Raw genomic sequence first — 11,550 nt, 5'->3', positions numbered from 1 at the left:
ATTGGCCAGCCGACCGATGTTAATCGCATTTGCTAGCCAATATATATGTGTGTGTATTATATGTATAAAAATATACTTATTTATATATTTTGTCCACAATTATTTCTGGGAGCTGCTAAAAATATACATTTCTCTTATTTCTACGAGTTATCGTATCGATATATGGGCCAACGTAGCTGGGCCGGCCCTATCCCAAAATATGGGCCAGGTCCAGTTTATAGAGATGGGCTGATCTACTCTTCGTCGGGTTGCTGGACAAATTCAGCCCAATTACCAAAGTTTAGTACTGCGCACGCTAATGGCTACTCCTCCTCAAGAAGTAAAGAACAAATTCAAACAATGGTGAAATGATCCGTCATTTGACAGAGGGCGGAAGAATGATAAGGGGAGCAGCTCTATCGGAATGTATATTTTGCCAAATTGCTACCTCTTCCACTTCCACCCCTCTCCTCCACTCCGTAAGATCACATTTTCACACACACACACACACACACACAGAGTCGATGTAATTTAATTTTTTTTTAGCTTTAATCGATTTTTTCAGGATGATAAAGTTGATGAATTTCACACGCGTTTGTAGCTTTAATTTGATTTTTAGGGATGATAAAGCCGTTGCATTTCACTGAGTAATTTAATTTTTTTATAGCATTAATTGTTTTTTGCAGGATGATTAAGTTGTTGAATTTCTCGCACGTGCACACACACACAGAGTAATTTGATATTTGTAGCTTTTATTTGATTTTTAGGGATGATAAAGTCGGAAAAAAGAGGTAAAAAAGATTTCTCAAGTCTTGTGCAAGAATATAGGACACAAGGAGTTCTGGGGTCAAATTAAAAATAACAAAATTTGTGGGTAATTTTGAATATGTCTTGTGATGTTTGAAACATCTCCCGTGATGTTTGAAACACCTCAAGGACATCTCTAGGGATGTTTCAAACATTTCCCGGGATGTTTCAAACATCCCGAGACATTTGAAACATCTCCCGGGATAGTTGAAACATCTCTCGGTAGATGTTACAAACGTCCGGGATGTTTCACGGGAGATGTTCCAAACATACCGGAGATGTTTCAAACATCCATCGGGATGGAGGAGGAAGGGAACGTTTTTGTAAGTAAGAAAACTTTGGGGGTTTTAAAGTGTCCCTTCTCCCCCATTCTTAACACTTTTGCCTTAAAAATTTATATAAGTTTTGAAGTGTCTTAAAAATTTAATCAACACACGCAGTAATTTAACTTTTTGTAGTTTTAATTTGATTTTGCAGGATGATAAAGTTGTTGCATTTCGAGATATTAATCCATCTGCCTTCAGGTTCTTCAAATTTCATCAATTCTTTTTCCTTTGTCTTTCACCTGAATTTTAATTTCAATCAATTACTAAGCCTCAATCACAAACTAGTTGAGCTCCGCTTTTAAAAATCTTCTGAATCTTTATCATAATTTGATCACTTCTCTTGTTTATGCTGGTTTGGGCCAGAGTATGCTGTGTGAAGCTCACAAAATAGGAGTTCTGAATTCAATATGTAACTTATTGAAGAAAGTTATGATCATTTTCTGGTGCTTCTTAGTTAATTGATGAGAACAAACCTTTGTTGTGAATACTTTTTTGGTATGTTCAGGTTTAGTTGTTCACATTGTTTTTGAAAGCGCAAAGCTGAAAAAGCACAAGGTCCATGAGGCTAGAAGCAAAAAAAGACAGAAGCAAAGCAAGAAGTGAAATGCACAATGTACAAAAATTAAGAAATATCAAACATATATGAATTTATTACTATAATAATTAAATTGCAATTAAAAGAATTAATTTCGGCATCCAATGTACAATGATGCCGACATTTATCCAATCTCCTGAACATTGAGATTCAAAGAACTGACCACTTCTCATTTGGATCAGTGTTCACGTCATTGTTTGAAGCGCACATTTCTTTGAATCGCACGGCTTCACCCATGTAATGAAAATCGATGGGTGTTCATAGATGCTGCGAAATCCTGTTTGCTGAGTTCCTTTTTTAAATTGCATTTTTACCAATAACTTATCCAATTCATCATACTGAATGATATTGGCTGAGGGACACAGGAATACTCTGGGTTTGTAGTTAATTAGTACTCTACCAGATAATTTTGTAATTTGTAGTAGTTGTGTGTTGTGCGTAGATGCCCATGTTAATGGATTCCCTTTTTTTATTTATGTCAAAACATGGGATATATAAATGCTAGCTAGGGCAGCGTGTGACATTTAGAAGCATCATTTAGCTATACTAGAGTACAATTTAGCAGATTCAACTTCCAATTCTCAAGTTTGTATGACGAGTCTTTTGGAGTAAAAGATTTAATCTTTTCTTGACACTCGTATGAAATCAAACTAAGTCATTGAAATGGGAGGGAGGACTATGAATCTTGAATGTCAAACATAGTCATTAGAACTGGAGGGAGGGCTTTGAATCTCATAGAGTACTTATTTTTCAATGCTAGTACTGCTTGCCTTTTGTTTGGCATATTATTTTGGTCCATCTTATATATTTACCATGAGGTTAAACAAAATTTAGAGATACTTCTGTACAGTTGTATTCGTTCTCCATAAGTTTTGAAAACTTTCAATCGGTATAGTCAGTGCGTTGTTGGAATATGTCTTAGCTAACATATTACATTAATATGTGATGTCAGTCATCGATATGCACTTCTGTCACTAGCATAGAATGTAAACTTGCAAAACCCGTTGTAGTTTTCTCCTGTTAATAAGTTGTTTGAATGCAAAATCTTGATAGGCATTACTTGGTAATTCCAAAACAGCACATTCCAACTGTCAAAAACCTTCGGAGAAGCCCAGAAGATTTCTCCTTGGGTAAATTAAACTTTCTGAAGCATACTTACCACCTCATTTTCTTTTGAAATCCTTAAGCTACTTTATTTCTTTGGATTTGCACTTCTAATTTGCAGCTTCTATTCTTATAGTGAGTCACATGTTAGATGTCGGGAAGAGTCTGTTACATAGGGATGCACCTCAGTCCAAGCATTACAGGTATAGGACTTACATCTTCAGTTGCTCTACTGTTATTCTATAATTCGTAGTAGTAACATAATCAAGCCTATTACTCCTGAAACTTTCTTCAATGACTTTGCAGAATATATGCTGGGATCTAAACCAGTGCTTAATTCAATGATTTAAGGACTTTGTTTTGTGATTCTAGCTTTTTTTCTTTTTTATCTTGTTCCTTATTGTCTGGCACTAGTATTGAATTTTTGGGGCCAATCAACACAACCTTCTGTGGATGAAGAAATACATTTTTCAATCTTAAGCTGCTAGTTGTAAGTACTTGTGACTACATATAGAGAAGACAGCCGCAACAATCTAGTCGATTCTCTCTAACATACAAGTCATAACCAATATATATTTCTAAGTATCCTCACATGTTTTTTATATTTTAAGAACTTACTGTTACTTTATATTTTGGGATGCTTAACATAAAAAGGCTTGTACCTGGAGAAGGAATCTTTTTCACTCATATTTTTCCATTATCTCAGATTTGGTTTTCATCAGCCCCCATTCAACAGTGTTGATCACCTCCACCTCCACTGCTTTGCACTTCCTTATACTCCAAGGTACCCTTTTCTCGACATGCTTAAACTGCCTTGGATACTCAAGAATATTACCTTGTCCAAAATTTTGAATTTATTGGAAGTATTGCATATTCCTTTTTCTGATTTTATGACATTCAACAGCTGGAGGTTTATAAAATACTTATCATTGGGACCACTCGGTGGATTTATTGAAGCTGAAAAGCTATTGGAGAGAATAAAGCCACAAATTCCTCATCACTCATCTATGTAATCGTCTGTGAATTTGTGGTTTCTAATTAAAATTGGCAAATGTGTAAGTAATCTGCTAACTATTCTTTATCAATATATACATGTGTAAAGTTCAGTCAGTAACCTTGAGAATGATCTTGTTACAGAACCTGACTATTCAATTATATTTCTTGATTGAAAAATCAAAGTTGGGTTCAAGAACTTCTTTAAGTTCCACACTTTATTTCCTTTCATGCCTCAGGTATTTCATGCTTCGTACCCGAATTGCTTTAAGAATGATAATCTCCTCTGCAAGTGAAAATGGTTTGTCTGAGTAGTTACTTCTATCTTTTAAATGAGTGTACTAAAAGGGATTTCTGTTTCCGTGTTTGTTGCTTACTTGCTTTTGGTAGCAGGTTAGTCCTTGACCTTTTTATAATATTAACTACTGGTTTTCTTCTTTTTGCAAGAAACCGTGCGTGCAATTAGTCAGAATCTCTTACATTTCACAAGTAAAGGTGAGCTGTGTATATGGATTTGGGTTCATTAGCATTGGTCAAAATAAATTGCAAATACTGTGTCATTTCAAACCTGTGTTGCTTGCCCTTTAGTGCCGAGAGAAACCAAAAAACTGAAAAACCATGTTCACATCCTAGCTTTATCTATTTTTATTTGTGTTTTGCTTTGTACTCTAGGATCTAGAGCAACAATTAGATTTTATTATCAATGTCCAGTCCTCACGGTAGATGTGTCTTCCTGAGAGCAAGTGTAGATCTATTATAACCTAAATTATTCTACCATTACTTTTTATACCACTCCCCTCCCAGGCTTGATTGTGACAGTGAAGTTTATGAACCAGCTTTAGAGCAATAAGTCCTGCTCTGACCATTAGGTTCTAAATATCATGCGGTAGCTGTTCTCGCTAGGTTCATAGAATGTTTTATTCTAGCTCCATTTCATGTTCTAAGATTTTCTTTTGCTTCTCTGTGCATGAAGGGAAGTCTCATTGGTATAAGTGGTGCTTTTGTGATTTTTCAGATTTGAAACATGATTTTCCGAGTTAGCTTCAGAGATGCCTCTTTAACTTACCCAGAAGCAGTAGATAACTAGGATTATTCATGGGCATTTATTGCAGATTTTGCATCTCCTTTTTATGTGCAGTCCAGTACAATTCTCCCCAAATTATTGTCATATGTTATCCGTCCAACATGCAAATTTTTATGAACGTGATGGACTATCTCTATGGGTCATAAAACAGGAATTTAGGATGATTTCAAAATTTTCATGTTTTAAAGTCCACACCATCTTCATGAATTTGGGCGACGGGCTCCGAATCGCCTAAAGTTTTGTGGGTCCATCAGAAACGACCTAATTAACAATTGTCATTGCTTTGCCATGATGGTTTCTTGTTTCTTGACATTTTGGGTCACAAAACAAGAATTCAGGATGATTTTTAATTTTTCGTGTGATAATGCTCACGCAATCTTTGCATAGACCTTGAGCTCTTTTGATTATGCAGCCTGATCAAATTCTATCAATCTGTGGGTTGTTGTCCTATGTCTTATCATTGAGTGTCCGGCCTATAAGGCTCGGTATATGTAACTGCTCTGCCGTAGTAGGCTCGCTCGGAGGCGCTCAGCCATACTAGGCTCAAATGATCACCCTATGAAAGCACAAGAAACAGATCAATATTTAATGTACACAACGAGCCTACTCCCTATGTGACCTCGATTGCCTTATCATTGAGTGTGACTTATGTCGTTGTCCTACGTCTTCCGGTGCGACCTATGATTTTGGACTATGTCGTTGGGGGCGGTCAATGTCTATGGTCTGTAGCAAGGCATTTCAAGGTTACTGCTGTTCATCGGCCTATGGTGCCTAGTGGGCAAGTCAACATGTGGCGTGGGACATGGTAGCCTACACGACCATTCCGTGCTTCATTAATGGCATACTACAGACCACGTTGCACTCAAATATCCGTTTTACCTTGCTCTTGTTGTATTTTGTGTATTTCTTGGAGATCTAGTGGGATAAAGAGACGCAAGATGGTTTTACCATGTCAATATTTAGAAAAGTGTATGTTGTCCTATTCAATTTGTTCCCTAAATTTGTGCACAATTTTAATTGTTCTTTAGTAAAAATTAGATGACCTAAAAGGTTTTGATGATGAAAATCTCATGGTAGTGCAGTTTTAATTTCAATTTCAATATTTAAACTTAACGAGGTAGATACCTTAGTGAACAATATTAAAGAATGTTTCTACTTATTGGTAAAAATGTCAACTTGTGTTTGTTGATTAGCTTGTTCCACTTAACTACTTTAATTTACTCCCTCAACCACCAGGGATCGAACCTCGACAGAAGCATTGCGTAGAGATTATATGAGTAAAATAGAGATAACCCAAAGGTCTTGGGTGCGCGCATGGTGCACTAGTGCATGGTACACGATGCATGGGTGCCTATTCCTCCCGGTCTTGGCTGGGCAAATGTAAACCTATAAGCATGGCATTGTTTTCGGTATCATATGTTCTTTTGATGTTTGTATAACATGATTTATGTATATGGTCAACTTGAGGAAAGGTGTGTTGTTACGTGTTACACGGTTGCTTATGTCGTTAGCATATGTCACTGGTTGTGGTTTATGTCGCTGGCCTATATCGTTGAGCGCGACCTGTCGTTGTCCTATGTTTTCAGGCGTGACCTATGATACTGGACTATGTCACCGGAGGTGGTTTATGTCTATGGCTTTTAGCTACACACTTCTAGGTTACTTCTGTTAGTTGGCCTATGGTGCCCAGTGGGAAGGTCAGTGTGTTGGCGGGACATGGCATCCTGCACGACCATTGCTTGCTACATTACTAGTGTTCTCAAAACCACGCTGCGCTGTCATATCTGTTTGACATGATTTTTTTTAGTATTTTGTGGATAGCTCGGATATCTAACTGAATAAAGAGACGCAATATGGTTTTATTTTTTCAATATTTTGAAAAGTGCATGTTATAGGATTGAATAGGATAACATGCACTTTTCAAATATAGATCTTCTGATTTTTTCAATATTTTGAAAACTGCATTTTCATTTTTCTTAAAAATCAGAAGATCTATAGGATTGCATCGTGGTAATGCAGTTTTTAATTCATTTTCCATATTTGAAATTCAATTTAAGAGAAAGAGGTAGATACTTTAGTGAACATTACTAAAGATAAAAAGTTTCTACTTATTGGTAAAAATGTCAACTTGTGTTTGTTGTCTAGCTTGCTCTATTTAACTACTCTTATACACTGCCTCAACCACCATGGATGAAACCTCGACGGAAGCATTGAGTAAAGGTTATAGGAATAGAATATAGATATGCGAAAGGTCTTGGTTAGGCGCATGGTGCACTAGTGCATGGTACACAATGCATGAGTACATATTTGGTAGGTGTATCGACAAATGGTTTAATGCTTTAGAAACTAGACTCATATATCTTTATTTGGTAGGTGTATCGACAAAACTAGAGGCCGATTGTTTCTCAATAGTGTTAAGGAAAACTTGAGTGCCAAGAGAGGGTCACTGCAAAATGGGTGTCAAGACCCCAGTTCGCCCTCCGTGAACTATCGTGACGGCACCTAGTCTCTACGACTAGGTAAGCCTAATAAATTGCAGAAAAAAGAAACAACTAATAAAACTAGCCAAAAACTGTGAAATAACATAATGAAACATTTAAGATGTCGCTCGGCATATACAATGCAAACTTTTCAAATTGAAACTAGATTTTCCAAAATCTGGAATCTCAAGAAATCACAAGTTGTGGAATAACTACAGTATTCTAACTGCAGAGTGTCTAAACAAAAGAAAAGTACAGAAGGGCTATAACTAAAAGAGAGTAGATAGGGACTCCTCGGTTTGCGAATGCGGCAGATATACCTCAAAGTCTCTAGAGATAGCCTCGTCTCGCTAACGATATGGCTGAGTCGATGTACCTGGATCTGCACATGGGAAAACATGTGCAGGAAAGGGCATCAGTACACCACAGCGGTGCCCAGTAAGTGCCAAGCCTAACCTCGGTCGGGTAGTGACGAGGAAGGTTAGGACCCTATCGGTTATAAAATATAAAGCAAAGTAAGACAATGTCAGGTGCAACAATATAATCAAAACAATATTAGAAAATGAGAAGAAATCAGAGACAAATATACACTCAGTACACAGAAACATCGCCAGGGGATCTCCCGGGATCCCGTTCCGTAGTCCCAAACGTAAATACTCGGGGACCTCTCAGTATCGTCAATATGTGTGCTAGGGATCTCTTGGTATTCCGAGGATCTCTTGGTATCCTCAATATATGTACTGGGTATCTCTTGGTGTCCTTAATATATGTGCTGGGGATCTCTTGGTATCCCGCACTACAGTCAAAATCAATATATGTGCAGAGGATCTCCCGGAATACTCATTCGTAGTCCCAAAATAAAAAACACAACAATAACAAGGAAAGAATCCACAATTTCATTCAAGTCCGTACCAAGAAACAGAGATTTCTATTCTAACATGCTGCGCAGAGTTCACATAAACAGTTTAAGCAGATAGGATAATTAATACAATTAAGCATGCTTCCCTAAACTACGCAGTAGGCTTAAAATACAAGTAATGTTCAAGAAGAAAGGAAACACAATTAATTTACTTAATGAAAAACGGGTTTCCAACAATTAGCACGTGTACGCACTCGTCACCTCACGTACACGGCATTCATATAACAACAATACGAAATCCTAGGGAAAAATGTCCCCCACACAAGGTTAGACAAGCCACTTACCTCGAACCAGCACAATCAAGTCTATACCACATTTTTGCCATGAGTATCCGACTCCAAATGCCCCAAATCTATTCAAAGTAATTGCATAATGTAAATAACACTTCAAGCAACTAATTCAACTAAATTCTAAGCTAATACGCGAAATTAGGAAAAATGACCAAAACGCCCAACGAGCCCACTTCTCGGAATCGGGTAAAATTTACAAATTCAGAATCCTCATATTCTCACGAGTTCATTTATACCAAAAATTATTCCAATCCGACATCAAAATCTAGGTCAAACCCCCAAAATTAGGCCTAAGAACTTTTCTCCACTATTCCTCAATTTTTCATCCCAAATCCGAAATTAAATGAAAAAACTAAGATTAGATTATAAGATTACAACTAGAAAGGGATTAGGAATCATTACCCACTGATTTCCTCTTCAAAATCCTCCCAAAATTGCCCTCAACCGAGCTCCAAATCGTTTTTCCAAATTTTAATTTCAAACCCTCGAAATTTCCTATTTCTGCCCAGCTATTCCCGCATCTGCGACCCACTGACCGCACCTGCGGAAAAGGCATCGCAGGTGCGTAAATCACTTAACTGGCTGGATCCGCATCTGCGGTCCTTTGGCCGCATCTGCTGTCCCGCATTCGCGGTCACCCAGCCGCACCTGCGGTTTCCTGGGGCCTAGCCAATTCCGCTTCTACGGTCCATAAACTGCTTCTGCGGCGCCTCACCTGCGGTCCTATTCACGCAGGTGCGGTTATGACAGGAAACTCAACAGCTTCAGCTGCAATTCCCAACTCCAAACTTCCCGTTAACCATCCGAAATCACCCCGAGGCCCCCGGGACCTCAACCAAAAGCACAAACTAGTCATATACCACTATCCAAACTTATACCAATCTTCAAAACACCTCAAACAATATCGAAACACCAAATAATCATCGAATTCAAGCCTAAGAATTCCAAAAACTTCCAAATTCCGCTTTCGATCAAAAAGTCTATCAAACCTCGTTCGAATGACCTAAAATTTTGCACACACATCACATATGACCCAACAAACCTACTGCAACTTCCGGTATTCCATCCCGACCCAATACCAAAATCTCACCTATCAACTGGAAACTTTAAAAATTCAACTTTTCGGCATTTCAAGCCTAATTAAGCTACGGACCTCCAAAACACAATCCGGACACGCCCCTAAGCCCGAAATCACCCAACGGAGCTAACGAAACCAACGAAATTCCATTCCGAGGCCGTTTTCACACTGCTCCGACTACGGTCCAAATTCTAAAGCTTAAACTCTCATTTAGGGACTAAGTGTCCCAAAACACTCTGAAACTCAAAACGAAACCTCCCGGCAACTCAGAATAGCAGAAATAAATACGAGAAAAATAGTTAATAGGGGATCGGGGCGTTAATTCTTAAAATGACCGGCGGGGTCGTTACATCCTCCCACACTTAAACATTCGTTCGTCCTCGAACGAGCATAGAGATATACTGAAGTAGTGAAAAGATGAGGGTAACGACTGTGCATATCCTGCTCGGTCTCCCAGTCCGCCTCCTCGACCGGCTGACCCCGCCACTGAACCTTCACTGATGCAATGTTCTTTGACCTCAGCTTTCGAACCTGCCTGTCCAATATCGCCACTGGCTCCTCAACATAAGATAGATCCTTGTCCAGCTGGATTGGACTGAAATCCAACACGTGCGACGGATTATCGTGATACCTCCGGAGCATCGAAACATGAAATACCGGATGAACTCCCGCCAAGCTGGGAGGTAAGGCAAGCTCATAAGCAACCTCCCCAACACGCCTCAATATCTCAAATGGACCAATAAACCTCAGACTCAACTTCCCTTTCTTCCCAAATCTCATAACGCCCTTCATAGGCGAAACCCGAAGCAGGACCCACTCTCCAACCATGTAGGAAACATCACGAACCTTCCAGTCCGCATAACTCTTCATTTTGGATTGGGCTGTGCGAAGTCTATCCTGAATCACCTTAACCTTCTCCAAAGCATCCTGAACCAAGTCTGTGCCCAATAATCTAGCTTCACCCGGCTCGAATCAACACACCGGAGATCTACACTGCCTACCATATAAAGCCTCATACGGTGCCATCTGAATGCTGGACTGATAACTGTTGTTGTAGGCAAACTCCGCCAATGGCAAGAACTGATCCCAAGATCCTCCAAACTCAATCACAAACGCACTGAGCATGTCCTCAAGAATCTAAATAGTGTGCTTGGACTGTCCGTCCGTCTGAGGGTGAAATGCTGTGCTCAACTCCACCCGAGTACCCAACTCATGTTGTACGACCCTCCAGAACCGTGATGTGAACTGAGTACCTCTATCTGAAATGATAGAAACTGGAATACCATGCAGACGGACAATCTCCCGAATATAAATCTCCGCCAACCGCTCCGTAGAATAGGTAGTACTCACAGGAATGAAATGTGCGGACTTGGTCAGCCGATCAGCAATCACCCAAATGGCATCGAACTTTCTCAAAGTCCGTGGGAGCCCAACTACGAAGTCCATGGTGATCCGCTCCCACTTCCACTCCGGAATCTCTATTTGCTGAAGCAATCCACCCGGTCTCTGGTGCTCACACTTTACCTGCTGACAATTGAGGCACCGAGCTACAAACCCAACTATATCTTTCTTCATCTGCCTCCACCAATAGTGCTGCCTCAAATCCTGATACATCTTCGCGGCACTCGGATGAATGAAATACCGCGAATTATGGGCCTCCTTTAGAATCAACTCTCGAAGCCCATCAACATTGGGTACACAAACCCGACCCTGCATCCTCAATACCCCGTCATCACCAATAGTCACGTCTCTGGCATCACTATGCAGAACCTTGTCCTTGAGGACAAGCAAATGAGGGTCATCAAACTGACGCTCCCGAATACGATCAAATAGAGAAAATCGAGAAACCACACAAGCAAGGATCCGACTGGGCTCCGAAGATCCAATCTCACAAA

The 11,550-nt window shown here is 39.4% G+C and overlaps 1 protein-coding gene across 6 annotated transcripts; it reads left to right on the top strand.

Annotated features, from left to right (window-relative positions):
* LOC109232881 (bifunctional adenosine 5'-phosphosulfate phosphorylase/adenylylsulfatase HINT4) lies at positions 301-5,942 on the top strand. 6 transcript variants are annotated; one of them, XR_002069007.1, is made up of 9 exons: positions 301-458; positions 1,264-1,310; positions 2,761-2,837; positions 2,948-3,014; positions 3,518-3,595; positions 3,716-3,866; positions 4,044-4,105; positions 4,252-4,299; positions 5,301-5,931. XR_002069007.1 is itself a non-coding variant. In XM_019398570.1 (7 exons), exons 1-6 carry the CDS (start codon positions 348-350, stop codon positions 3,822-3,824), a joined length of 489 nt encoding a protein of 162 aa, XP_019254115.1. In that variant the 5' UTR covers positions 301-347; the 3' UTR covers positions 3,825-3,866; positions 4,044-5,942. The 6 variants fall into 6 exon arrangements, 2 of the variants coding, with proteins under 2 accessions (XP_019254115.1, XP_019254114.1); XR_002069004.1 differs by having other exon boundaries at positions 4,252-5,941; XR_002069005.1 differs by having other exon boundaries at positions 4,044-4,299; positions 4,820-5,939.

This window comes from Nicotiana attenuata, chromosome 10 (genome assembly GCF_001879085.1).
Source record: "Nicotiana attenuata strain UT chromosome 10, NIATTr2, whole genome shotgun sequence".
Lineage (NCBI taxonomy): Eukaryota > Viridiplantae > Streptophyta > Magnoliopsida > Solanales > Solanaceae > Nicotiana > Nicotiana attenuata.
This window is presented reverse-complemented; position numbering and strand designations above follow the sequence as displayed.

Coding starts and splice junctions, on each gene's coding strand:
- LOC109232881 (XM_019398570.1), top strand. CDS start 348: ATGATCCGTCATTTGACAGAGGGCGGAAGAATGATAAGGGGAGCAGCT. Junction 459..1,263: donor CCACCCCTCTCCTCCACTCC/GTAAGATCACAT, acceptor TTGATTTTGCAG/GATGATAAAGTTGTTGCATT. Junction 2,838..2,947: donor CCCAGAAGATTTCTCCTTGG/GTAAATTAAACT, acceptor CTATTCTTATAG/TGAGTCACATGTTAGATGTC.